Source organism: Moschus berezovskii, chromosome 8 (genome assembly GCF_049115385.1).
Source record: "Moschus berezovskii isolate FMDL1 chromosome 8, NW_MosBer_1.0, whole genome shotgun sequence".
Classification (NCBI taxonomy): Eukaryota; Metazoa; Chordata; class Mammalia; order Artiodactyla; family Moschidae; genus Moschus; species Moschus berezovskii.
Genome location: NC_142467.1, coordinates 93,245,041 through 93,272,251, shown reverse-complemented (window position 1 = coordinate 93,272,251; position 27,211 = coordinate 93,245,041). Strand labels below are relative to the sequence as shown.

Below are 27,211 nucleotides of genomic sequence, written 5' to 3'. Positions count from 1 at the left end.
AATTTTTACATACTATGAAATAGTACTCTTTGCCTCAAACATTGAGAAGAGAAAAACATTTTTAGCTCAAGGGCTGTACAGAGGAAGTTGTCAGGCTAAATTTGGCCCTTCCTTCCTTCCTCCTTCCCTTTCCTTTTTCCTTCCATCCTGCTTTAAAAAAAATTAAAATTAATTCTGATAAAATACACATAACATAAAATTTATCATTTTAACCATTTCTAAGTGCACAACTCAGTGGCATTAAGCACATCATATTGTTGAGCAACCTTCCCCACCATCATCTCCAGAACTTTCTCAACTCCCCAAACTGAAACTCTGTCCCCATGAAACACTGACTCCTCATCCGGTCCCCCAACCCCTGGCCCCACCGTCTACTTCCTGTCTCTGTGAATCTGACTCCTCTAGGAATCTTATGTGAGTGGAATCACATAGTATGTCTTTTTGTGTCTGACTTATATCACTGAAGGGCTTCCCTGGTGGCTCAGAGGTTAAAGCATCTGCCTGGAATGCAGGAGACCCAGGTTTGATCCCTGGGTTGGGAAGATCCCTTGGAGAAGGAAATGGAAACCCACTCCAGTACTCTTGCTTGGAGAATCCTATGGAGGGAGGAGCCTGGTGGCCTACAGTCCATGGGGTCGCAAAGAGTCGGACAGGACTGAGCGACTTCACTATATCATTGAGCATCATGTTCTCAGGTTCATCCATGTTGTAGTAGGTGTCAGAATCTCCTTCCTTTTTAAGGCTCAGTGATAATCCATTGTGTGGATTGACAATTTGTTTATCCATTCATCTGTTGATGGACACTTGAGTTGTTTCCATCTTTTGGCTATTGTGAACTATGCTGCTCTGAACATGGGGGTACAAATAGCTCTTTGAAACCGCTTTCAAATCTTTTGGGTAAACACCCAGAAGTAGAATTACTGGATCATATGATAGTTTCTTTTTGCCTTTTTATGCAATTCATAGGGTTCTCACAGCAAATATACTGGGGTGATTTGCCATTCCCTCCTCCCATGGATCACATTTTGTCAGGAACTCTCACCTGTTCATCTTGTGTGGCCCTGCACAACATGGCTCATAGCTTCATTGAGTTACGCAAGCCCCTCACCACAACAAGGCAGTGATCCATGAAGGGGACAAGGCATCACCAAGTCAATAGACAAGAACTTGGGCAAACTCTGGAAGATGGTGAGGGACAGGCGTGCTACAGTCTATGGGGCTGCAAAGAGTTGGACATGACTTGGCAATTGAACAACAACAACAAATGGTAGTTCTGATTTTAATTTCTTGAGGAATCTCCATACCATTTTCCATTTCCATTAACAGTGCGCAAGGTTTCCAGTTTCCCTACGTCACTTGTTACTTTGTTTTCTTTATTAGTTTTTAATACTAACCATCCTAATAGGTGTGCAGTTGTATCTCACTGGGGTTAATTTTAACTCCCGAAGGGTTAGTAATTAGAATTCTTAGCTTTTATGTGCTTTTGACTGTTTGTATATCTTCTTGGGAAAAAAAATGTTTGTTCAAGTCTTTCACCCATTTTTAAAATTCAGGTTGTTTTCGAGGACTTCCCTGATGATCCATTAGTTAAGAATCTGCCTTCCATTGTAGGTGACCAGGGTTCAATCCCTAGTTGGGGAGTTAAGATCCCACATGCCACAGAGCAAATATGCCCTTGCCAAAAACAAATAAAATAATAAACATTTTTTTTAAAAAAAGAGCACATGTACTGCCACTAAGACCCCATACAGCCACATAAATAAATACAAAAAAGTCCACAAATTAAGTAAAAATCAGGGGTTTCTTGGTGTGCTGTTGAGCCGTAAGAGTTCCTTCTATAATCTGAACATTAATCCCTCATCATGATTTGCAGCTATTTTCTCATATTCCCTAGGTTGCCTGACTTAATATTATTACGATGTCACTGCTACCCAAACCAATCTACAAATTTGCTGCAATTCCTGTTAAAATGCCAACAAGTTTTTCAGAAATAGAAAAAGCCCTTCTAAAATTCATATGGAATCTCAGAACTTCCCTGGTGGTTCAGTGATTAGGACTCCAAGCTTCCACTACCAAGGGCATGGGTTCAATCCCTGGTCCAGAAGCTAAAATCCTGCAGGCTTCACGATGTGGCCAAAAATCCCACAAAAATTCATGTGGGGTCTCAGGATTCCACATCAGCAATACAATCATGAAAAGGAAGAACAAACTTAAGGCCTCACATCCCCCAATTCCAAATTATACTATAAAGCTATATAAGTAAAGCAGTGTGGTGCTGGCATTTTCACAGAAGCACTGTTGTTGTTTAGCTGCTAATTCATGCAGAAACCAATGGAATAGACGAGAACAAATTTTATGTGTATCTCAACCACAGTTTTTTAAGAATAAAAAAAGAGGGATTTCCCTGGTGGTCCAATGGTTAGGACTCCATGCTTCCACTGCAGGGGGGCATGGGTTCAAGCCCTGGTCAGGGAACGAAGATCCAGAAAGCAGTGCATGACCAAAAAGGAAAAAAAAAATTGTCCTTGGCTGCTAAACAGATACGAAGCTCCAATCCCCTCTTCCCCCAAACCCATTGCTTCCCAAGTTGATCTTTTTGATCACTTTACCCTAGGTTCTTTCTAGCAGATGATTATTATTTTATTTTTTGAAAAATGAAGAGGAAGAGCAGCTGAGAACTTTTAGAAGAACCAGTGTGGAAAATGGCTGGGTTGACTGCCTTTCCATAAAAGGAGATCAATTAACCTTTGACCCACCAGTTCCACTTTCCAGGGAAATCACCATAATCTGCTCATGGTAATACTACCAGCTGATACTTACGGTCAAAGCCTTGTTTTAAGAACTTAACATGTGTTACCACTTCATCCTCACACCAACCCCATGAAATAAGTACCATTATTATATGCAGAGTACATCATGAGGAACACTGGGCTGGAAGAAGCACAAGCTGGAATCAAGACTGCTGGGAGAAATATCAATAACCTCAGATATGCAGATGACACCACCCTTATGGCAGAAAGTGAAGAGGAACTAAAAAGCCTCTTGATGAAAGTGAAAGAGGAGAGTGAAAAGTTTGGCTTGAAGCTCAACATTCAGAAAACGAAGATCATGGCATCTGGTCCCATCACTTCATGGGAAATAGATGGGGAAACAGTGGAAACAGTGTCAGACTTTATTTTGGGGGGCTCCAAAATCACTGCAGGTGCTTATTGCAGCCAGGAAATTAAAAGACGCTTACTCTACTCCTTGGAAGGAAAGTTATGACCAACCTAGATAGCATATTAAAAAGCAGAGACATTACTTTGCCAACCAAGGTCTGCCTAGTCAAGGCTATGGTTTTTCCCGTGGTCATATATGCATGTGACAGTTGGACTGTGAAGAAAGCTGATCGCCGAAGAATTGATGCTTTTGAACTGTGGTGTTGGAGAAGACTCTTGAGAGTCCCTTGGACTGCAAGGAGATCCAACCAGTCCATTCTAAAGGAGATCAATCCTGGGTGTTCATTGGAAGGATTGATGCTAAAGCTGAAACTCCAATACTTTGGCCACTTCATGCGACGAGTTGACTCACTGGAAAAGAGTCTGATGCTAGGAGGGATTGGGGGTAGGAGGAGATGGGGACGACAGAGAATAAGATGGCTGGATGGCATCACCGACTCGATGGACATGAGTTTGAGTGAACTCCGGGAGTTGGTGATGGACAGGGAGGCCTGGCGTGCTGTGATTCATGGGGTCGCAAAGAGTCGGACATGACTGAGCGACGGAACTGAACTGAACTGAACTCAGGGCAAGATAAGATGGTGGCTGTGGAAAAATGGCTGGTGGGTAATAATAGTGGAAACCTGAAGCCAGGGAGGAGACTAGTGCAGGCACATAACGATAGGGTTGTGGACCAGGGAAGGGCCAGGGGGAGTGGGGTGAAATGGTCAGAGTCAAGGGGTTTGTATTAGATGTACAGTTTAACGAGTTTTAATGCAGTATGTTTTCATTTTAAAATATGGTTCGATGGCATCACCGACTCAATGGACATGAGTTTGAGCAAGCTCCAAGAGATAGTGAAGGACAGGGAAGCCTGGCGTGCTGCAGCCTACGGGGTCGCAAATAGTCAGACATGAGTGAACAACATCACCCCAAGAGGAAGCTCTGTCCCCATTAGCAGTCATTCCCATCCCCAGCCCCTGAAAAACACTGACCTACTTTCTGTCTCTGTGGATTTGCTTGTCCTGGACATTTCATATAAATGGAATCACACCTGTGTGGCCTTTTCTGTCTGCCTTCTCTCCCTGAGTGTCACATATTCAGGGTTCATCCACACTGTAGCATGTGTCATTGCTTCACTCCTTTTGATGGCTGAATAATACTCCACTGGATGAATGGACCATTTATCCATTTCTTTGGCCGCACCATGTCTCTCCTGCCCCAGCACAGTCCCCAAGGCCAGGCCCCAGCACAGTCCCCAAGACCAGGCCAGGCCCCGCCCCTCGCATGGTCTCCCCTCCCGGCAGAAGCCATTAGAGGGCACTGGTGAGCGCCTGAGTCAGGTCCTGCCCCTCCTCTGACCACGGTGCTCCAGGGCTCCCACCTCCCTCAGGGTGAAAACCCAAGTCTTCCCTGTAAGTCACAAGGCCCTGCCCAAGCCCCACCCCAACCCACCCTCATGTCCTTTCCCTCTCCTCTTCACTCTGCTTCTGTCACCTCCTCTCCTAGCTGTTCCTTCAACACACAGCATGGTGCTGCCCCAGGGCCCTTGCACAGTCACACCTGGATTGCCCCTCCCACAGACACCCACAACTGCCCCCTCCCTGATCTTCTCAGGGCTCTGCCCTGATATCTTCTTACACATTCAGTTCAGTTCAGTTGTGTCCAACTGTTTGCCCACGCCACCGCGCCCCCCACCCCCGATGGACTGCAACAAGCCAGACCTCCCTGTCCATCACCAACTCCCAGAGTTTGCTCAAATTCACATCCGTTGAGTTGGTGGTGCCATCCAACTGTCTCATCCTCTGTCTCTGTCGTCCCCTTCTCCTCCCGCCAATCTTTCCCAGCATCAGGGTTTTTTCCAATGAGTCAGTTCTTCACATCAGGTGGCCAAAGTATTGGAGTTTCAGCTTTAGCATCAGTCCTTCCAATGAATATTCAGGACTGATTTCCTTTAGTATGGACTGGTTTGATCTCCTTGCTGTCCAAGGGACTCTCAAGAGTCTTCTCCAACACCACAGTTCAAAAGCATCAATTCTTCAGTTCTCAGCTTTATAGTCCAAGTCCAACTCTCACATCCATATATGACTACTGCTGGAAAAACCATAGCCTTGACTAGACAGACCTTTGTTGGCAAAATAATGTCTCTGCTTTTTAATATGCTGTCTAGGTTGGTCATAACTTTTCTTCCAAGGAGTAAGCATCTTTTAATTTCATGGCTGCAGTCACCATCTGCAGTGATTTTGGAGCCCTCAAAAATAAAGTCCGTCACTATTTCCACCATTTCCCCATCTATTTGTCATGAAGTGATGGGACCGGATGCCATGATCTTAGTTTTCTGAATGTTGAGCTTTAAGCCAACTTTTTCACTCTCCTCTTTCATCAAGAGACTCTTTAGTTCTTCTTCGCTTTCTGCCATAAGGGGGTGTCATCTGCATATCTGAGGTTATTGATATTTCTCCCAGCAATCTTGATACCAGCTTCTGCTTCATCCAGCCCAGCGTTCCTCATGATGTACTCTGCATATAAGTTAAACAAGCAGGGTGACAATATATAGCCTTAAAGTGAAGTGAAATTGCTCAGTTGTGTCCAACTCCTTGCAACCCCATGGACTGTAGCCTACCAGGCTGCCCTGTCCATGGGATTCCCCAGGCAAGAATACTGGAGTGGGTTGCCATTTCTTTCTCCAGGGGATCTTCCCGACTCAGAGATCGAACCCGGGTCTCCTGCATTGCAGGCAGACACTTTACCCTCTGAGCCACCAGGGAAGCCCTTGATGTACTCCTTTTCCTATTTGGAACCAATCTGTTGTTCCATGTCCAGTTCTAACTGTTGCTTCCTGACCTGCATACGGATTTCTCAAGATGCAGGTCAGGTGGTCTGATATTCCCATCTTACACATTATACAGGATATTTGCTGCCATCTGCCCCCAGAACTTCAACAATGTTCCCTAATCTTATTTCACTTCCCTCCACAGCACTTCTCGCTATTTGACATATCACATAGGATAAGGGGGCGACAGAGGATGAAATGATTGGATGACATCAGAGACTCATGGACATGAGTTTGAGCAAACTCCAGGAGACAATGAAGGACAGGGAAGACTGGCGTGTTTCAGTCCATGGGGTCACAAAGAGTCGGACACAATGTAGTGACTGAACAACAATATTTATTTATTGACCTCCCTGCCATCCCTCACTAAAATATAAGCCCCACTTAGACAAGGATGCTTGTTCTTTATCCCCAGCACCTCACTCAATGCCTGGAAGGCAGGAGGTGCTCACTAAGTGTGTGTTGGATGAATGACTACCATCTGCCTAAAAATTTAGATTGTGTTTATTGTTTAAATATATTGGGACTTTCCTGGTGGTCCAGTGGTTAAGATTCCATGCACCCAATACAGGGTAACTGGATTTGATCCCTGGTCAGGACTGCAAGGAGATCAAAACAGTCAGTCCTAAAGGAAATCAACCCAGAATACTCACTGGAAGGACTGATGCTGAAGCTGAAGCTCCAGTACTTTGCGCACCTGATGTGAAGGGCCAACTCACTGGAAAAAACCCTGATGCTGGGAAAGATTGAGGGCAGGAGAAGGGGGTGGCTGAGGATGAGATGGTTAGATAGCATCACCAATATTCAGTAGATATGAATTTGAGCAAGCACTGGGAGATAGTGGAGGACAGAGGAGCCTGGCGTGCTGCAGTCCATGGGGTTGCAGAGTCAGACACAGCTTAGCGACTGAAGAACAACAGGGAACCAGATCCCACATGCCTCAGCTAAGACCCAGTGCAGCCAAATAAATACATATTTAAATAATCAACCAAATAAATATTTTAAAAATCAAATATACAGTTTTTCTCAGTCTCGATGCTGTGGACACTAGGGCAAGATCATTGTCTGTGGGGCCATCCTGGGCATTGTGGGGTGTGGAGCAGCCTCCTTAGCTCCCACCTACTTGATGCCAAGAGCCACACCAGTTGTGACAACTACAGATGTCCCCAGACATGGCCTGGTATCCCCTGGGGGAAAAATCGCTCCAGGGTTTGATCCTGTGGCGTAGGGCAAGGATTGTTACTATTGTTGTTCAGTCACTGAATCGTGTCAAATTTGAGTCTCTGGAACCCCATGGACTGCAGCATGCCAGGCTCCTCTGCCTCCACTATCTTCCAGAGTTTTTTCAGATTCATGTCCACTGAGTTGGTGATGCCATCCAACCATCTCATCCTCTGCCTCCCCCTTCTCCTTTTGTCTTCAATCGTTCTTAGCATCAGGGTCTTTTCCAGTGAGCTGGCTCTTGGAGGGTGATGATTACACGTTCCATCTTACAAATGAGGTTTACATCAGACATGGGAAGTATCAGGGTTATGCTCACTGGGGTCTTCACTCAGATGCTCCCTTACACCCTGGGGTAACCACACATCCCAGGGGTCTGGGATTAGTCTGGTTTACAACCCTCCTGCAAACCAGGTGTTATCATTTTTATCCTGGCGTAAATAAATGAGTATCCCTTTTGCTTTCAAAACTGTCCTGGTTTGCACTTCGGTGAACGGATATATCCACTCAAACTGCAATCAGGCACCATGCATGACTCAGCAATCCCACTCCTAGGTGTGTACCCAGCAGAAACTCTGTCGGGACACGTGCTAGAATGTTCCATAACTGAGTCATAACCACCCCAAGCGGGAAACGACCCAAATTCCCAACAACAGTGAAACAGATAAGGAAATTATGCCGGGGTCTCAGAAAGACAACAGAGCAGTGAGGTTAGGCAAAGTCCAGCCCTCCAAAACGGGGACAAACCTTCATATTAATTTCAAGTGCAAGAAGCCAGATTCCAAAGAGGCCATGCTGCATGATTCAACATGTATGAAATTCAAAAATTTACCCCCTCTCCAGATCTGACACCACCTTAAAAAGCAGAGACATCACTTTGCTGACAAAGGTCTATATAGACAAAGCTATGGTTTTTCCAGTAGTCACGTATGGATGTGAGAATTGGACCATAAAGAGTTTGATCACCAAAGAATTGATGCTTTTGAACTGCAGTGCTGGAGAAGACTCTTGAGAGTCCCTTGGACTGCAAGGAGATCAACCAGTCAATCCTAAAGGCAATCAACCCTGAATACACACTGGAAGGACTGATGCTGAAGCTGAAACTCCAATACTCTGGCCACCTGATGTGACACAGTTTATATCATTAGATCACTTCACCCTCAATTTATGCCACATTTCCATCAAAGGTGTGTTTGTTGTTATTGTTGAAGTTGTGTCTGACTCTTTGTGACGCCATGGATGGTAGCCCGCCACGCTCCTCTGTCCATGGGATTTCCCAGGCAAGAATACTGGAGTGGGTTGCCATTTCCCTCTCCATGATTTTGGTATTTAAGTTAGTGTATTATTAAGGAAAGCAGATTCCCCTCCTTAAAATGGGTGGGCCTCATCCAATCAGTTGAAGGCTAGGCTTTGGCCACCTGATGGGAAGAACTGACTCATTGGCAAAGACCCTGATGCTGGGAAATGTTGAGGGCAGGAGGAGAAGGGGGTGACAGAGGATGAGATGATTGGATGGCATCATCGACACAATGAATGTGAGTTTGAGCAAACTCTGGGAGATAGTGAAGGACAGGGAAGCCTGATGCGCTACATTCCATGGCTTCACAAAGAGAAGGACATGACTTAGCAACTCAACAACAATCCCAGATCTGTGTGACTGGAGGACATGATAGTGGGAATCTTTGGACAGCAGTGACCGGAAGAGACACAAGGGGATTTCTGGGGTTTCTGAGGGCTGGTCATTGTTTTCTTGATTTTTCATATTGGGTTACTAGTGTGTGTTTTACTTTGTGAAAGGCATTGGATTTCATATATTTGATTTATGCCATTTCTGTATATTGGTTAAACTTCAATCATAACTTCAGACAGAAAACAAATTTATGGGGACTTCTCTGGTGGTCCAGTGGCTAAGGCTCCGTGCTCCCAATGCAGAGGGCCTGGTTTCCATCCCTGGTCAGGGAACTGGATCCCACATGAAGCAACTAAGGATCCCTCGTGCCAGTGCAGCCAAATAAATAAATAAAAAGAAAGCAAACTTACAGTTATGAAAGGGGGAGGGAAGGGATAAATTAGCAGTTTGGCATTAACAGATCCACACTAGTATGTACAAAATAGATGAACAACAAGAACCTACTGTAGAGCACAGGGAAATATATTCAGTATTTTTAATAACCTGTAGTGGAAAACAATCTTTAAAAGAACACATATATACAAGATATATACACACATATATAATTCATATATACACTATGTATAGGGCTTCCCTAGGAGCTCAGGGGTCAAGGATTCACCTGCCAATTCAGGAGACGAGAGTTCAGTCCCTGGGTCTGGAAGATCCTCTGGAGGAGGAAATAGCAACCCAGTCCAGTATTCTTGCCTGGGAATTCCCATGGACAGAGGAGCCTGGAGGGCTACAGTCCATGTGTGTTAGTCACGTAGTTGTATCTGACTCTTTGTGACCCCATGGAGTGTAGCCCACCAGGGTCCTCTGTCCATTGGAATTCCCAGGCAAGAATACTGGAGTGGGTTGCCATTTCCTTCTCCAGGGGATCTTCCTGACCCAGGGATTGATTCCCGGTCTCCCGCATTGCAGGCAGACTCTTTAGTGACTGAGCCACCAGAGAAGACAGTCCATGGGGGTTGCAAAAGAGTCGGTCACGGCTTAGAGGCTAAACAACAACAACATCGTATACATATTTTATACAAAATATATATATATACACATAAATATGTGTAACAGATTCTAACACAACATTGTAAATCAACTATACTTCAATTTAAAAATTCAGTCACAACTTGGCAAATGTAAAGTGTTCTTATTTAGATGATAAATGATACGGACATCCTTATCCTGTGGGGGCAGGAGAAGGTCTCAAACTATGGTCCGGGGACCATATCCCCCTCAGAGCCTGTGTTTGTATACCCCATGAGCTAAGAATGGTTTTTACATTTTTAAATGATTAAGGAGGGGAATCATTTAAGAATCATAGTTCATGTCATGTGCAAATGAGATGAAATTGAAATTTTAGAGCCCATAAATAAAGTTTTATTGGGCCACAGCCATGCCTATTTGAGTATGTGTCACCTGTTGATGCTTATGTACAGAGTTGAGTGGCTGTGACCAAAAAACCGTGTGGCTGAAAAGGCCACAATGTTTTCTATTTGGTCCTTTTAGAAAAAGTTAGCGAACCTTTGTCTCAGAGTCATGCTTTGACTGGTCTTTCTAAAGTAGGACCCTCTGCTCTGTTCCCTCTCCCTAGAATGCCCTCTATACTATTTTTCTTTTCTTTTTTTTTTAAGTCTTTTTTTTGTTCACTCTATTTTTTAAGTTTTTTGCCACTCTGGGAAGCATGCAGGATCTTAGTTCCCACCCCCATCAAACCTTGCCACCCTTCCCCTTCCCTCCCCCTCCCCTCCCTCAGAGTCCTAACCCCTAGACCACCAGAGCCCTGCCCTCTCCACTTTAGTTCAGTAGTGCTTTCTCATCTTTCAGGAATCACCTCCTCCAGGCAGCCCTCTGAGATTCCTCCAGGCTAGATCATCACCCTCTGTTCGATCCCCATTTCTCATTCTCCCTCCTTCCTGGCACAATTTGAAAGTTTCCATTTGTGTAAATATCTGATTGACTATTTCCTTCTCCAGAGGGTCATCTCCCCAGAGGGCAGGGACTTTTTTTTCCCCCAGCCACAGGCTCCTGGGTTTCCCTGGTGGCTCAGTTGGTAAGGAGTCTGCCTACAATGTGTGAGGCCTGGATTCAGATCCCTGGGTTGGGAAGATCCCCTGGAGAGGGTAAATGTCACCCACTCCAGTATTCTGGCCTAGAGAATTCCATGGGCTGTATAGTCCATGGGGTCACAAAGAGTGGGACATTACTGAGCGACTTTCACTTTACTTCATTTCTTCGCAGGCTCCCAGGAAAACATTTGTTTAGACCCAAGAGCAGCGAGCCTGGAGGGATGTCAGCGATTCCCTGTAAAAAGGTTGAGCCTGGCTGCGGAGCTGATGGGTGTGTTTGCAGGCGGGGAAGGGCGGGGCGAGTGGAAAGTCCCGTAGCCTGGAGGTCCCAGGGGGCAGTTTACGAACAAAGAAATGCAAAACAGTTCAAGCAGGTCTCTAATTGAGTCCCTAAGGGCCCGCTGGAACCCTTATGAAAGGCGGAGTCCAGAACAGACCCACCTTCACTTACCCTCTAGGAGTCTCAGTTTTAACCTCTGTAAACTGGATCTGAACGGAACCTCCAGAAGGGGCCAAACTCCTCCCTGAGACCTAGACACAGTTCAGTGATCTTAGGCACCAGCACTGGCCCGCCCATTCCCACCATGCAGCCTGCCAGACCTCCCTATACTCAGCTGTCCAATCATTCAGAGAAGCGATACACCCCTTCCTAAAGCTGTTCCAGAAAATTCCAGGCAACAGAATATCCCTGCTGCGTGTAGCTGGACTACCTAACGCTGAGCTGTTTGCAGTAACCCTGGACCCTGAGACAAAAGGAGAAATAGACAATAACTGGTTCTATCTTTAAAAAGTTGGATGCTGGGATTTCTCTGGTGGTGCAATGGCTAAGACTCCCAATGCAGGGTCGTCAGGGAATTAGATCCCACATGCCCCAACTAACAGTTTGTGTGTGCAACTAAACCTCATGCCACAACTAAAAGGATCCTACATACCACAACAAGATTGAAGATCCTATGTGTGCCAACTCAGACCTGGTGTGGTCAAATAAATAAATATTTAAAAAAGAGAAGAAGTTGGGTGCTTTCTTTGTCATCATGAACTGTGTTTGCATTTATTTGAATTTTAAAAAGTGATATTAAAATATAATCATCAGAGGGCTTCCCTGATGGTCCTGTGATTAAGACTCCATGCTTCTAATGCAGGGGACACAGGTTCCATCCTTGGTTGGGGAACTGAGGTCCCACATGCTGCACAGTATGGCCAAAAAAATTTTTTTTTAAATGTAATCATCAGGGGCATTTCCTGGTGGCCCAGTAGTAAAGAATCTGCCTGCCAATGCAGGAGACGTCCATTCGATCCCTGGTCAGGAAGATCCCCTGGAGGAGGAAATGGCTACCCACTCCAGTATTCTTGTCTGGAGAATCTCATGGATAGGGGAGCCTGGTGGGCTATAGTCCATGGGGTCGCAAAGAGTTGGACACGACTTAGAGACTAAACAACAATAACATCATCAGGGAGAGTCCCTGGCAGGCCAGTTGGTTAAGACTCTGTACTTCTAATGTGGGGGAGCATGGGTTCAACCCCTGGTTGGGGAACAGTAAGACCCCCACACGCAACATGGTGCAGTCAAAAATAATAATAATGACCATTGGGACTGAGTTTTTTGGAGCACCCAGCCCCCCGTTTAAATTTTGTGCCTCAAAATTTAAGAGAGTTCTTCGCTCTCTTCAATATAGCATGTAGTAAGTGTTAATAAACGCCCCTAGAAGGAATGGTTGCAATATATAAAATCTAGTGTTTATTCCACAATGAGGGCTGTTTCAGTTTGCTGGGGCAGTCGCAACAAAATGCCACAGACTGGGTGGCTTACACTGCAGAAGTTTCTTGTCTCACAGTTGTGGAGGTCAGAAGTCCCAGATCGAGGTATACTGGCAAGGTTGGTTTCTCCCGAGGCCTCTGTCCTTGGCTAGCAGACGGCTGCCTTCTGTGTCTTCACACAGTTTCCCTCTGAGCCTGTCTCTCCACAATCTCACCAATATGACTGGTGTCACATTAAGTTAGGACCTAAAGACTTCATTTTAGCTTAATTGGCTCTTTCAAACCCTGTCTTCAAATAAACTCACATTCTGAGGTCCTGGTGTGTTAAAATCTTTAATATGTGAGTTGAGGAGCGGGCATAGTTTAGCCCATAAAAGGAGCAAACTCTTCAATGGTGCTTAATGTGCTAGGTGCTTTTTTGAAAAAAAATTTATTTATTTGGCTGTGTCCCATCTTAGTTGTAGCGTGTGGGATCTTTAGTTGTGGCACGTGAAATCTAGTTCCTTGACCAGGGTTGGAACCCATGTGCCTGCATTGGGAGCACAGAGTCTTAGCCACTGGACCACCAGGGAAGTCCCTGCTAAGTTGCTAAGTCACTTCAGTCGTGTCCGACTCTGTGTGACCCCATAGACGGCAGCCCACCAGGCTCCCCTGTCCCTGGGATTCTCCAGGCAAGAACACTGGAGTGGGTTGCCATTTCCTTCTCCAAGGGAAGTCCCTAGGTGCTTTATTTATATTAACTTCTTTAAGTTTCACAAGATCCCCATAATTCAACAGTTTCTGTTATTATTCAACATTTTACATGAAGAATTTGAGGCACAGAGAAGTTATGTAACTTGCCCAAGCTCACACAAGATAGTGAAGGCTGAATCAAAATTCACAATACCTGTCTTAATGTCAGCCAAATCTGAAATCCATCTAGGAAGTAGTGGTGGGGCAGAGTTGCTTCCTGACTAAACCATGCCTTTTTTATTGTGGCAACATAGACAGGACGTAAAATTGACCTTTTTAATCATTTCTGAGTGTGCAGTTCAGTGTGCTCAGTACATTCACATTGTTGTGCAGCCACCTGCATCATCCATCTCCATGACTGTTCCATTTTTCCAAACTGAAACTCTGTCCCCTCTAAACACTGACTCTCATTCCCCTTACCTCAGCTCCTGGCACCCACTACTTTGCTTAGTCTTTTTCATTTGACTCCTTTAAGTACAGGTACAATTAAGGCTTCACAGGTAGCACAGTGGTAAAGAATACGCCTGGCAAGCAGGCAGATACGGGTTTAAACCCTGGGTGGGGAAGATCCCTGGAGAAGGAAATGGCAACCCACTCCAGTATTCTTGGCTGGAAAATCGCATAGACAGAGGAGACTGGCGGGCTACAGTTCATGGGGTCGTGGACATCACTTAGTGACTAAACAATGACAATAGGTAAAATTATACAATATTTGTCCTTTTGCTTCCAGCTTATTTCACTGAACATAATGTCGTCTTATCCATGTTGTAGCCTGGGTCAGAATTTCCTTCCTTTTTGAGGTTGAGTAATATTCGAAATTGGTGATGGCCAGGGAGGCCTGGCGTGCTGTGATTCATGGGGTCGCGGAGAGTCGGACACGACTGAGCGACTGAACTGAACTGAATATTCCATTAAACCGTACAATTTAAAGTCACTTGGTTCCGCTCTTATTAGCTGTGTGACCTTGGGGAAATTCTCTGAGTCTCAGTTTGCTCCTGCATAAAACAGCCCACACAAAACCCGGGGTGTGGGGAAGATTACATGAATGAATACATTTAAAATGTGGTGATAAGCCTTCAACAGAATCAAAGGCAGATGCAAGGGGAGTGCAGTGGCGGTCTTTGATCAGCAGGGGCCGCTGCCAGGGCCTCCGGGGGCTTTCCTGTCCTTCCCGCGCCGCAGCGTGCGCATGCGCAGCAGAACCTCCCTGCAGAGGTTACTTTTTTTCTCTTGGTACCTTCCCGTCCTTTACCCCCGCAGATATTTATTACTGCAGACCCGGAGCCTGGCTGCGGCTGCTTTTTGTCTGTGCTGAAGCTCTGCTTCTCCCCCAGGCTTCTGGGTCTGGTGGGGAGTTGTCCTCTGCCAACACCTGGCCCCATCCCTACAGCTTCGAAGAGGAAACTCCTCCCCATGGGGGAGTGTAGAAAGAGAAGTCTCTCAGTCGTGTCCGGCTCTTTGCAACCCCGTGAATTGTAGCCTACCAGGCTGCTCTGTCCATGGGTTTCTCCAGGCAAGAAAACTGGAGTGGGTTGCCATTTCCTTCGCCAGGGAGTCTTCCTGATCCAGGGATTGAACCCGGATCTCCTGCACTGCAGGCAGGCTCTTTACCATCTGAGCCACCAGGGAAGCCCTGTATGAGGAGGGATGTCTTAAATTTCGCCATCCTCCTCTCCCCAGCTACTTTAACTTAGACTAAGTTAAAATTTCTCAATAAACAATCTATTCACTTGCGAGCAAATTCAACCCTATTAATGAAAACCTTTGCTTTTCATCTCTGAAATGTTCTATTTTGCAAGGAGGTGCTGTCAAGTGCCTAAGACGGAGCCTAGGACACGTTATATGCTGGGTGCACTTTAAACATTAAAAAAAAAAAGGATAAAACTTTATTAAGAATGGTAAGCTGGATATCCATCTGCTGGAAACGCGTCCCCGGAAGGGCGCATGCGCTTGCCTGGTAAAATTAATATAAAACTTTCCTGACACGAACACAGGCGCACGTGTTTGAACACCCGGAATTGAGCTAGGGCATTGACTTTAGCTGCCCGAAGCTCTGCGTCTCGGTCGTTCAATAGATATTTAGAGAGCCGCGCCTGACGGCCTCAGTTTCCTCCTGGGTTAAACGTGGGATAGTGATAGTAATCTTTGATTAAATGAAATCAGGGCTGTGACCGTTCTTTAGAAAGCAAAATGCGTAAAGCCCTTTGTAGGGATAGGAGAAGACAGTCTTTATTTTAGAGTCCATATCCGAACTTGCATAGCTTTTTACAGAGGTACAACTGTCTCTTCTCCCAGCGCAGGGAAATCACTGCAGGCTCCCTTCTTTTGACAGAGTGAATTTAGGGGAAGATTTATTGAAGGGGATTTATTTACACAAATGAGAATATGATTACCTGATGCAAGATATACTTATGAGCGCCTACTGTGTACCAGGCATTGAGCTGGGCTCTTTATAAATAATAAAGATCCTGAATTAAATGCCAATTTTTCCCTGGAGTCGAAGATCTGATATACAACGGTTTCTTAGGGTCATATCAGGACACGAATACAAAATAGTGTTCCTGCGCCTCCCCCTGGAGAGAAAATGAAGTAGAAAATGAGATTGCGCATGTAGAAAAGCGCCTAGCTCCCACGCTTGCGACGCAGCAAACCAGTCCCTGAAATGTGTTCTATAATGGTAACGATAACTAATTAGAAATAACTGAGGTGTATTGAGAACTGTGTCAGACTCGGTGCTAATCCCTCTACGTGTATTTAGTGAATTTTACTCTCCCTCAAACAAAGAAGTAGTATTGATCATCCCATTGCGCAGACAAACTGAAGCATAGAAAAACCTGCATATCTAGTGTAAGAGCACTTAAAGTGATGGAGCTGATAAGGTATTTTATTTACTGTTTTATCCACAAAGCCTATAGCAATGCCTGGCGTAGTAGACGCTGAATTTGTCTTTGTGGGAAAAGTGGGTGATTAGTACCTGCTTTTGAAAAGGTTTTTTTTTTTTTTTTTTGAAAGAAATAATTATAAACAGGTGATTGCAGAACTAGTACAGAGGTCCCAAGTACTCTTCTCCCAGCCCCGGACCTAGTACTGTCACTGTCATCTTACATCATATCAAACCTTAATCTTAGTACAATCCACAGACCCTATTCACATCGTAATATCCTTTTCATGGAAGTGCTTGGCACTTTGCAAAATGACATAGTTGCTAAGATACGGTTAATAGTCTCAGCTAAAATGCCACTCTTCGCTTTTTGCACCTAAGTATTGCATCCTGGAGAAGGAAACGGCAACCCACTCCAGTATTCTTGCCTGGAGAATCCCACGGACGGAGGAGCCTGGTAGGCTACAGTTCATGGGCTCTCAAAGAATCGGACACGACTGAGCTACCTCACTTCAATTCATTGCATCCTGGAGGCGTGCACCCAGCTGGAGGCAACCATGCCCCCGGGAAAATCCAAGCAAGGAATGCAGACCCCTGGTATTAGAGCAGCCGCGCGGCCGCCTAAGGGGTTACCCGGGTAGGGCGGTGGTGGTGGTGGTGGGGAGGGTGTTCCTGCGCTTGCGCGCGGCATCGCTTCGCCCCGCCTCCGAAGCGCGGTCAGATGATCCGCCCAACCGGCGTCGGCCTATAAAGTCTCGGGTGTTGACGTCAGCGTTCTCTTCCGCCGTCGTCGCCGCCATCCTCGGCGCGACCTAGCTCGCTCGGATCTGCCTGGGAGAATCCACCGCCATCCGCCACCATGGTGAGCAACGCTGATCAACCTGAGGCCTGAAACGGCAGCGAGGCCTCGGCAGTACTGGCGCTGCCAAGCCTGGAGACCTGTGGCCTCCCTGACTGGAAGGAGACATGGCGGCGGCGGGGCCGGGGCAGGTGAAGCGGCTGTCGCCATGTCTGCGCGCCGCACTGCTCGCCGATCTCCGCTTCCGGGGGCGCCGCCGCCTCGCGGGGTCCCGGGCCCGGCTGAAGCTGGGGCGGAGGCGGGGCGGGGGGGGTATGATGATGTGGCAGACGCTGTAATGGCGGGCGCCGCAGCGCGAGCCGGGAGAGGGGAGCCGCCTTATGTAACCGCGGGCCGGGAGTATCAGTCCGATTTTCTGTCGGGAGCCGTGGGCGTTTTGGAAATGGCTAAAGGAGAGAAGAGTAAGACCTTCAGATCTTCTCCCGCTGTATAATCTTGGCCTGGTCTCTTGTCTTTGGTGAACCTCCCAGTTGTGAACACCTGATCCTAGAGCCACGAGGTGGAGGCTCGCGCCTGTTAGAGGTGCGCAACCCCCCCACCCCAAACCGCGGGTGGCATATTTACCAATCAGGCGGGGTGGGTGGCTCTGACCATCACAACTCCAGAGAGGGATGACCTTGGAGTTTGGAGAGCCCGTTTGGTTGGGAAACCTCGGGGTATACCCGTGGCCGCACCGTGGTGCACTTGAGGTTTCAGCCGGACCCCACGAGGCCCCAGTATCTACGTATTATAAAGGAAATCTGTTGTCACTCTTTGGGACTTCGTCCCCAATTTCCGTTCTGAGTTGTCATTTTGGGTGTGACAGCCAAGATCAGGGTTTTCAGGGACAGGGTGAGTTGGACGTCTTTAAAGGGGTGTTAACAAAGAAGGGGGGATTTAGGTCGGAGTTGGCAGCACCGGGGACCAGCCTCTTTTGGCTAGGGCCTTGCAGCCTCTATTGATCAAAGTCTCTGTGCCAAGGGTCCTTCCTGGAGTGCCGGCCTGTCATGACCCTCCCTTCCCCCACCCTGCCCAGGTGAACTTCACGGTAGACCAGATCCGGGCCATCATGGACAAGAAGGCCAACATCCGGAACATGTCTGTCATTGCCCACGTGGACCATGGCAAGTCCACTCTGACGGATTCCCTGGTGTGCAAGGCGGGTATCATCGCCTCTGCCCGGGCTGGGGAGACTCGCTTCACTGACACCCGGAAGGACGAGCAGGAGCGTTGCATCACCATCAAGTCAACGTGAGCAAGTCCCCTGGTGTCGTCTCCACAGGGAAAGGGGGGTGCTGCTTGCTCTGAGTCCTTGGTAGTGGGCTGGAAGAATAGACAGACATAGGCCTTTTCCCACAGGCTTCTGGGGAGAGGAGCACTTTGGAGCTGGGCTTCTGAACTGGGAGGGATGATGGAGCTTCATCTAGTGGGATGGGCACTTTTGCCTCCAGGGGAAGAGGCACAGTGATGGGTGGTAGAGTTAAGGAGGTTGGAGGGGAAGCAAGCTGGGGGCTCTTGGCAATGTCTGAAGAAGTCTGAGGATGCTGTTGGCATCCGGGATCAATGCCAAAGTCCTGCTGTGCGCACGGCAGCCCCCTGTGAGTTTCCTGACCCCAGATGTCGGGTGAGAACCTCCCCCACCCCAAAGAAAAAGCAGTGACGGCAGTTGTCCTCATTTAGTCGCTTGTCCTTGGTCATTGCCTTGAGACTCACTTCCCTGCGGGGCAGAGAAGGGTGAAAAGTAGACTTTGGGATTTCTAGCTCCTATGTAGTAGCTGCTTTTTGACAACAGATGTGTTGAGCCTGGGAGGACCCAGATGGACTCTGGTGCCAGGGAAGTGGCTGTCCCTGGCAGAGGGTGCTGCAAAGGTAAATGTCCCCAGATGCGGTGGTTCTTGTGTGTGGAGTCTCAAGTTCACTTTAGGGATGAGTAATGCAGGGGGAGGGGACAGGTTGCAGCATCTGCCTGACTTTTATTGGATCCCAACCTCACTTAGGAATGAAGAGCGTCCATCCTGACTCCCCCTCGGTGGGAACCTGATTGACCACAGGCCAGGCTAAGGTGTGGCTTCCACCTGGCTCACCTGTCCCCATCTTTTTCAGGGCCATCTCCCTTTTCTACGAGCTTTCAGAGAACGACTTGAATTTCATCAAGCAGAGCAAGGATGGCTCTGGCTTCCTCATCAACCTCATCGACTCCCCTGGGCACGTTGACTTTTCCTCAGAGGTGACAGCTGCGCTCCGTGTCACTGACGGTGCCTTGGTGGTGGTGGACTGTGTTTCAGGTAAGCAGTGGGCACCCCCTAGGATGGCTTGGAACCTGGGGCTGTCCCCTCTCTGGCTGCAAGAGCCGCTTCATCCCTTGCTGGTTTGCAGGTGTGTGTGTCCAGACAGAGACGGTGCTGCGCCAGGCCATCGCCGAGCGCATCAAGCCGGTGCTGATGATGAACAAGATGGACCGAGCCCTGCTTGAGCTGCAGCTGGAGCCTGAGGAGCTCTACCAAACCTTCCAGCGCATTGTGGAGAATGTCAACGTCATTATCTCCACCTATGGCGAGGGCGAGAGCGGCCCCATGGGCAACATCATGGTAGGACAGCCTCAGTGCTGGGTTTAGGGTACCTCTCTCTGTTGTGTTCCTAGTACCCCCTTCCACTTCTCCCGCGGGGCAGACTGAAAGGGCTGTGGTCTTGGGCTGCCCCTGGGGAACTGCTTCTAAATCAGTGACTTCCTGGGGATTCTTGGGAGGTGGAAGCTGGAGTTCCAAGGAACCTTAGGAAAGCTGGTCTTTTGGGGAGGTGAGGTAGTGGCTCCCCCTGCTTGCTGACAGGTGCATGGGGCAGTCCCTGTGGAATCTTTGCACACACACCCCCCCTGGGGGTTGGGCACCTTGTACATGATGACTAAAATTTCTTCACTTTGACCTGATGGCTATTGAAGAAATCTAAGGTCTGAGGCGTGAGGTGCCTGGGGATTTTGTAGCTGTGGTTTCTGTCCAACTATTCCAGCTAAACTGTCTCCTGTTCTTGCAGATTGACCCCGTCCTTGGTACTGTTGGCTTCGGGTCTGGTCTCCATGGTTGGGCCTTTACCCTGAAGCAGTTTGCAGAGATGTATGTGGCCAAGTTTGCCGCCAAGGGTGAGGGACAGCTAGGGCCTGCTGAGCGGGCCAAGAAGGTGGAGGACATGATGAAAAAGCTGTGGGGAGACCGGTGAGTGTTTGAGACACAGCTCAAGTGTCTGTGGGGTCTTTCCCACCCAGGTTACCCCCACCCCCCACTGATTTCTCTAACTCTTGGGTTGGGTGTTCTCCGAACAGGTACTTTGATCCAGCCACCGGCAAGTTCAGCAAGTCAGCCAACAGCCCTGATGGCAAGAAGCTGCCACGGACATTCTGCCAGCTCATTCTGGACCCAATCTTCAAGGTGAGCTGGTGTAAGCTTGGTAGATACCCATTCCCAGGGCATCCTTCAGCTCCTCAGACAATCTGGTACCCAACCTGCTGCAACTAATGGCAAAATGCCACAAGGCAAGGCAGGGCCAGGCTGCATGTCAACTCCTAGAACAAGGATGAGACAGCATGAGGTCAGAAGGCCCTCAGTTCAACGCTGGCTAGCAGGTCTCGCACACTCTTGGGGTGCATCTTGGGGTCAGTCAGCCTCCTTGACTGGGCAGTATGGGAGATGTCGCAGAAAGTGCTGACTGTTGTAAGCTGGCGAGTTTTCAGTGAGTGTGTGCCCACTTACTTAGGGTGGGTTTTTTTTTTTTTAAGTCTGTTGAGAGATTTCCTTATTTGCTAGATTAAGTCAGACATTTGATGGTAAGTGAGGATTTTTGCAGCTTTGGCCCTCCTCCATCCATGTGCTTCAGGCTCTAGCATGTAACTGCAGACTTCGAATATGTTCCCAAACCCACTTTGCCATCTTTCCTGCATGTTAGGTGTTTGATGCAATCATGAACTTCAAGAAAGAGGAGACAGCAAAACTAATTGAGAAACTGGACATCAAGTTGGACAGTGAAGATAAGGACAAGGAGGGCAAACCACTTCTGAAGGTGAGCGGAGAGGCTCTCCCGGGAGTCCCACCTTCTTGATTTTCTTTCTGGTCTCTTGCTGACGTTTCCCCCTCACATCCTCTCCTCTAGGCTGTGATGCGCCGCTGGCTGCCTGCTGGGGATGCCCTGCTGCAGATGATCACCATCCACCTGCCTTCCCCTGTGACGGCCCAGAAGTACCGCTGTGAGCTCCTGTACGAGGGGCCCCCAGACGATGAGGCAGCCATGGGTATGTGGGGCCTGCCTGCATCCTGGGGGCCTGATGCTGGACAGAGCCTCAGGAGTTTAGAAAGCTGAACTGCCATGGAATCACATTTTCCCTTTTGGGGTTTGATTTCTTTTCTCAGGCATTAAAAGCTGTGATCCCAAAGGCCCTCTCATGATGTACATTTCCAAAATGGTGCCGACCTCTGACAAAGGTCGGTTCTATGCCTTCGGCCGGGTCTTCTCAGGGCTGGTGTCCACTGGCCTGAAGGTCCGCATCATGGGACCCAACTATACTCCTGGGAAGAAGGAGGACCTGTACCTGAAGCCAATCCAGAGGTGAGGTATTCGGGGAGTTAGAGGGGACCGAACAGCCTCCTGGTCCTCCTCCATCCAGTGAAAGGGGATGGGTGGGGTCATCTGAATGTAAGAGACCTGCCGGGGGGAGGGAAACACCAGTAAATAGTACCCTTCCTCCAACTAAGGATTCTCAGTGTGACACAGTCCTGAGCTGGGAAGCAGGTAGGAAATTTGAGTGATAGGATAGGTACCTCGAGAGCAGGCCCTGATCCCAAAGGCCTCAGTTGGGGGTGGTGCTCCCCAGTCACTGCTGCACGTGTGGGACTCGGAGGCCCTGACTGCACTAGGGTGCAGAGGCTTACACAGGCACAGCAGCGCATTGCCTGGTCTTGGGGTGATAAGAGCCAGAACTGTCACTGAGATGTCACTGGGTTACTGGCTCCTGGTGAGCTGGCTCTGCTCCTTTAGACATGAAGACAGCCACAGGCTCAAAGGAGGGGAACTTTGTGCTTCCCCTGCAGGAGGCTTGGGTTCAATCGCTGGTCCAGAAATTAATATGTGCAGTGTGGTACTACCAAAAAGCAAGAGAGGCTTGGCTGGTGACTTGGGGATCTGCCACACAAGTGCTAGTGTGTTGACACCTTTTGTGTCGTTCCCCCCCAGGACAATCCTGATGATGGGTCGTTATGTGGAGCCCATCGAGGATGTGCCTTGTGGCAACATTGTGGGCCTGGTGGGTGTGGACCAGTTCTTGGTGAAGACTGGCACCATCACCACTTTCGAGCATGCCCACAACATGCGGGTGATGAAGTTCAGTGTGAGCCCTGTTGTCAGGGTCGCTGTGGAGGCCAAGAACCCGGCCGACCTACCCAAGCTGGTGGAAGGTCTGAAGCGGCTGGCCAAGTCGGACCCCATGGTGCAGGTGGGTGGCCCTTGGCCAGAGGTGACACCTGCTGCGGTGGCTTGTTGACTTGATGTGGTGTGATTGGGCTGACCTGGCAGAACTCCTGCCCATTTAAATGGTGGTTTTCCACCCAGGAATCCAACTTTGATACACTACTAAGTCTTTCCAGATTGGTTGGACCCTGAGGCTCTTTTTCGAAGGTTAATGTTAAACTAGTAAAATGGGCCCTGATACCTTCCCCATAAACCCTGTGTTGGGAGTCCACCTTGTCCAGCTGGAGCTGGCTTTCCACCTGCCCCCTGGAATCCCTTGGGTTACTGCATGGTCCTGGGGTCAGTGTTGGGCTGACGATTGGCCTTCTCCAGTGCATCATCGAGGAGTCCGGGGAGCACATCATCGCGGGGGCTGGGGAGCTGCACTTGGAGATCTGCCTCAAGGACCTGGAGGAGGATCACGCTTGCATCCCCATCAAGGTGAGGCTGGTGCTGCCACGCAGTGATGACTGGAGGCCTGCATCCCCTATAGCAGCAAGAGAGCTGATGGAGATCACGACCTGGGTGGGATCTGAGGGACCTGCTGGTGGGGGTGACTCAGTTCTCCTTCCTTCTGCCCCTTGCCAGATAATGTGCTGTTGTGACATCAGCTGTTTAGATGCGCAGGCAGGGTTGGAGTGTGAGGGGTCTGCTAACTTCTGCTAACCTAAGTTTACCCAAAAAAAAAAAAAAGTGAAAAGGACAGACACTGAGCTTCTGTAGGCAGCCCCACCACCCCCAGCTGGTGCACTCTGGTTTCCATTTTCTGCTTTTTCATAAAAATGAGCTCAGATCTGTGTCTGCTTAGCTGAGGTTTTGGGTTTCTTTACATGCTGTTTTTCCTTGTAAACCGCTTTAGTTACGAAAAAGTTTCTTTTCTTCAGGGAATTGACAGTTTTTAATACTTTTTTCTAAATAAGGAAACTATACTATATTGGGATCTTATACTTGTATGTTTGCAATCACTTTTCACTTAATATTGCACATGTAGTTTTACCACAAGTGTTCATTTAGTCAGCCCTGTTGGCAGTGGGCATTTAACGAGTAGCCACACACCTGTTTACACTAAGTCAGGTGGAGCCTGCTCTGCTCTCTGTCTTCTGCCAGTGTGAAGTGGGTATCGTTAGAAGAGGCTTCTCTGGGATGTCTGCTTTCTGGGGGCAGACCTGACCCTGCATGTTCCTCTTCCAGAAATCTGACCCAGTTGTCTCGTACCGGGAAACTGTCAGCGAGGAGTCGAACGTGCTCTGCCTGTCCAAGTCCCCCAACAAGCACAATAGGCTTTACATGAAGGCGCGGCCCTTCCCCGATGGCCTGGCTGAGGACATCGACAAGGGTGAGGTGTCTGCCCGCCAGGAGCTCAAGCAGCGGGCCCGCTACCTGGCTGAGAAGTACGAGTGGGATGTGGCCGAGGCCCGTAAGATCTGGTGCTTCGGCCCTGATGGCACGGGCCCCAACATCCTCACGGACATCACCAAGGGTGTGCAGTACCTCAATGAAATCAAGGACAGTGTGGTGGCTGGCTTCCAGTGGGCCACCAAGGAGGTGAGGGGGTGCTCAGGCACAGCACTGCAGGGCCAGTCAGCGGGCGAGGTGGGATTGTGTGTGATCTTGTGAACAGACAACTGTGGCCAGCCTGTCTGTCAGAGCTGCTGTGGAGGTGGGTTCTTGACGGTGGTCCTCCTTCCTCCATAGGGGGCTCTGTGCGAGGAGAATATGCGGGGCGTGCGCTTTGACGTCCATGATGTGACACTGCACGCTGATGCCATCCACCGTGGGGGTGGCCAGATCATCCCCACGGCTCGGCGCTGCCTGTATGCCAGTGTGCTGACTGCCCAGCCCCGGCTCATGGAGCCCATCTATCTTGTGGAGATCCAGGTAAGGGGGCTGGGCTGGGAACCCCCAGCTGCTGTTTTGGGTTCCGTCCTGCCAGGCAGCAGCTCAGAGCCCTTTTTTCCCCAACAGTGTCCGGAACAAGTGGTTGGTGGCATTTACGGTGTACTGAACAGGAAGCGGGGCCACGTCTTTGAGGAGACCCAGGTGGCTGGCACCCCCATGTTTGTCGTGAAAGCCTACCTTCCTGTCAATGAGTCCTTTGGTGAGTCCAGTCTGGTGTGGTTCTCAGATGCCCACTGCCTTCGGGGTGGAGCCCAGCAGACATCCAGCCCTGGCCCATCCTTTTGTATGAGGGAAGCTGCCTAGTGCAGTTTTCTGCAGCACACTTGTGAAGGAGGGGGTGACCTATTTCTCTTTCATGTGGGTCTCAGGACTGTTGATTTAGTGGAGAGGCCTCAGCCTGTGGGTCTAAGCACGGCTGGAGATCTGGCTCATCCTCAGAAGGTGCAGATGGAGGCTTGGGGCCCAGGAAGGGCCAGCCCTGCCTCAGTCTTTAATCAGTAGGCCTTTAGGGAACCTTTGGGTGAAGTGTAGGGTAATGGGATTAACATCTAACATGACTCTGGGATCCTCTGGTGTGAGTCTGTGTTCCTGGTCTTGGCGAGGGGACCGTGAGGCACATACCTGGGCTTCCCAGTGAGCACTGTTTGCCCCTCCTGCAGGTTTCACCGCTGACCTGAGATCCAACACAGGCGGCCAGGCCTTCCCCCAGTGTGTGTTCGACCACTGGCAGATCCTGCCTGGTGACCCCTTTGACAACACCAGCCGCCCCAGTCAAGTGGTGGCGGAGACACGCAAGCGCAAAGGCCTAAAGGAAGGCATCCCAGCCCTGGACAACTTCCTGGACAAGTTGTAGGCGGCCTCCGCTTAGCCTGCCACTGGGTGGGACTCGGCGCGGCCCCCGCGCCCAGGGACAGGTGACCACAGCAACAAGCCCCCACATTCTCCACGACACCTCGTGGCTGTCCAGACCCGGTAACGCTCTGCCTGACGGGTTTCTGGGGCCCACTTTGTGCCATCGCTCAACATGAACACTTGATGCCGTTTCTTTCGATATTTATTTCCAGATTTCAGGGGCAACAGAAGTGCCCTCGCAACAGGGACTTATCTGGCCGGTGGGGATGGGGGAGGGGACGGGACAACCAATACTTTTTTGTTGAGAGGGAAACTTAATGTCAAATTAAAAATAAACGCATTAAGAGGTTTATTTGGGTAAATGGCCCCTAGTGGATTTTCCTCCAGAAAGGGGGAAGAAACAAGCGGGTAGATGTTCTCTTTGGACAGAAGTTAGAAGGCAGGAAACCCCGCCCGCACAGTGTCACTGAGCACCTCCAGCTGTATTAGTGCCATTGGAATAATAAACTCGACATGGTGGAGACTGTGTGTGCGTGGTCTTTCTCCATCTGCTCAGGTGCAAATGGGCTCCCTGGGCCAGTGAGCAAGGCCATCGGTGATATTCCAGTACAGTGTTGAGTGTCACCTCCAAGTGATAGTCCAGGAGTCCATCTGTCACAAGGCCTGCCAGTCAGACATCTGTGCTGTTCACAGGGGCAGCCACTTTGCCCATGTGTCCCCTAAGCATTAGAAACAGGAGCAGTGTGCCTCAAAAACTGAGTGTTTTAACCTTTAAGTACTGAGTTGGCAAAAAAGCTTGTTTGGATTTTTCTGTAACATGTCAGGGAAATAAACAAGGAACTATTTGGTAAATCCAGTATTTACATAGTTGACACTGGTGGTGCTGTAGCAGTCAGTGCAGGCTTGGAAGATTGCCTGTGTGCTCACTTTGGACCCATCCAAACTTAACGTTGTGGCTACTTTTATGCTGTTTGTTGCTAAGTTGTGTCTGACTCTTGCAACCCCATGGACTGAAGCCCCCCAAACTCTTCTGTCCATGGGATTTCCCAGGCAAGAATACTGGAGTGGGTAGCCATTTCCTTCTCCAGGAGGTCTTTTAGACTCAGGGATGGAACTTTAGTCTCCTGTGTAGCAGGCAGATTCCTTATCATTGAGCCACCTGTGAAGAGGGAGGAAGAGTAGAAACCTGAATATTACCTAGGGCCAGGTGACCAAGGTCAACATCACTGGTAAGTCCCCATGATGGTGTGGCACCACATGGTGTCCCTAAAACTCATCTCTTCAGTTTAACTGAGAAAAACAAGACAAATCCACACTGAGGGAACAGACCAGTCTTCAAAACCCAGTCATCAAAACCCCTGGAAATGAGACTCAAAAAGCACAGAGGAACCTAAGGGGACAAATATGACGTGATCTTCGGACAAGAAAGGATGGGAGAAAGTCTAGTAGGGACTGGTTAATCATGTATCACTGTTGGTCCTATGTTGCAACTGCTAAGTCACTTCAGTCTTGTCCGACTCTGCGACCCCATAGACGGTAGCCCACCAGAATCCCCCGTCCCTGGGATTCTCCAGGCAAGAACACTGGAGTGGGTTGCCATTTCCTTCAATGCATGAAAGTGAAAGTGAAGTTGCTCAGTTGTGTCCGACCCTCAGTGACCCCATGGACTGCAGCCTTCCAGGCTCCTCCATCCATGGGATTGTCCAGGCAAGAGTACTGGAGTAGGGTGCCATTGCCTTCTCCATAGTTTAAAGCAGAGATGCTCAAAGTATGGT

General features: G+C 48.9%; 1 protein-coding gene and 2 non-coding genes across 3 annotated transcripts; all 3 read left to right on the top strand.

The window, feature by feature from the left end:
* Window positions 1-470: 470 nt before the first annotated feature.
* Window positions 471-542, top strand: TRNAS-GGA (transfer RNA serine (anticodon GGA)). The gene has a single exon. It is a non-coding gene; the product is annotated as a tRNA-Ser (tRNA).
* A 16,558-nt stretch (window positions 543-17,100) lies between these two features.
* On the top strand, window positions 17,101-25,957 carry EEF2 (eukaryotic translation elongation factor 2). Its single transcript, XM_055430411.2, has 15 exons — window positions 17,101-17,219; window positions 18,232-18,446; window positions 19,299-19,480; window positions 19,572-19,783; window positions 20,226-20,404; window positions 20,512-20,617; window positions 21,132-21,245; window positions 21,336-21,474; window positions 21,593-21,788; window positions 22,413-22,671; window positions 23,019-23,126; window positions 23,877-24,230; window positions 24,381-24,563; window positions 24,651-24,783; window positions 25,244-25,957. Exons 1-15 carry the CDS (start codon window positions 17,217-17,219, stop codon window positions 25,435-25,437), a joined length of 2,577 nt encoding a protein of 858 aa, XP_055286386.1. The 5' UTR covers window positions 17,101-17,216; the 3' UTR covers window positions 25,438-25,957.
* Window positions 20,086-20,150, top strand: LOC129559664 (small nucleolar RNA SNORD37). The gene has a single exon (XR_008686606.1). It is a non-coding gene; the product is annotated as a small nucleolar RNA SNORD37 (small nucleolar RNA).
* Window positions 25,958-27,211: the final 1,254 nt, after the last annotated feature.

Coding starts and splice junctions, on each gene's coding strand:
- EEF2 (XM_055430411.2), top strand. Junction 21,789..22,412: donor TACCTGAAGCCAATCCAGAG/GTGAGGTATTCG, acceptor GTTCCCCCCCAG/GACAATCCTGATGATGGGTC. Junction 24,784..25,243: donor TCCTGTCAATGAGTCCTTTG/GTGAGTCCAGTC, acceptor CCCCTCCTGCAG/GTTTCACCGCTGACCTGAGA.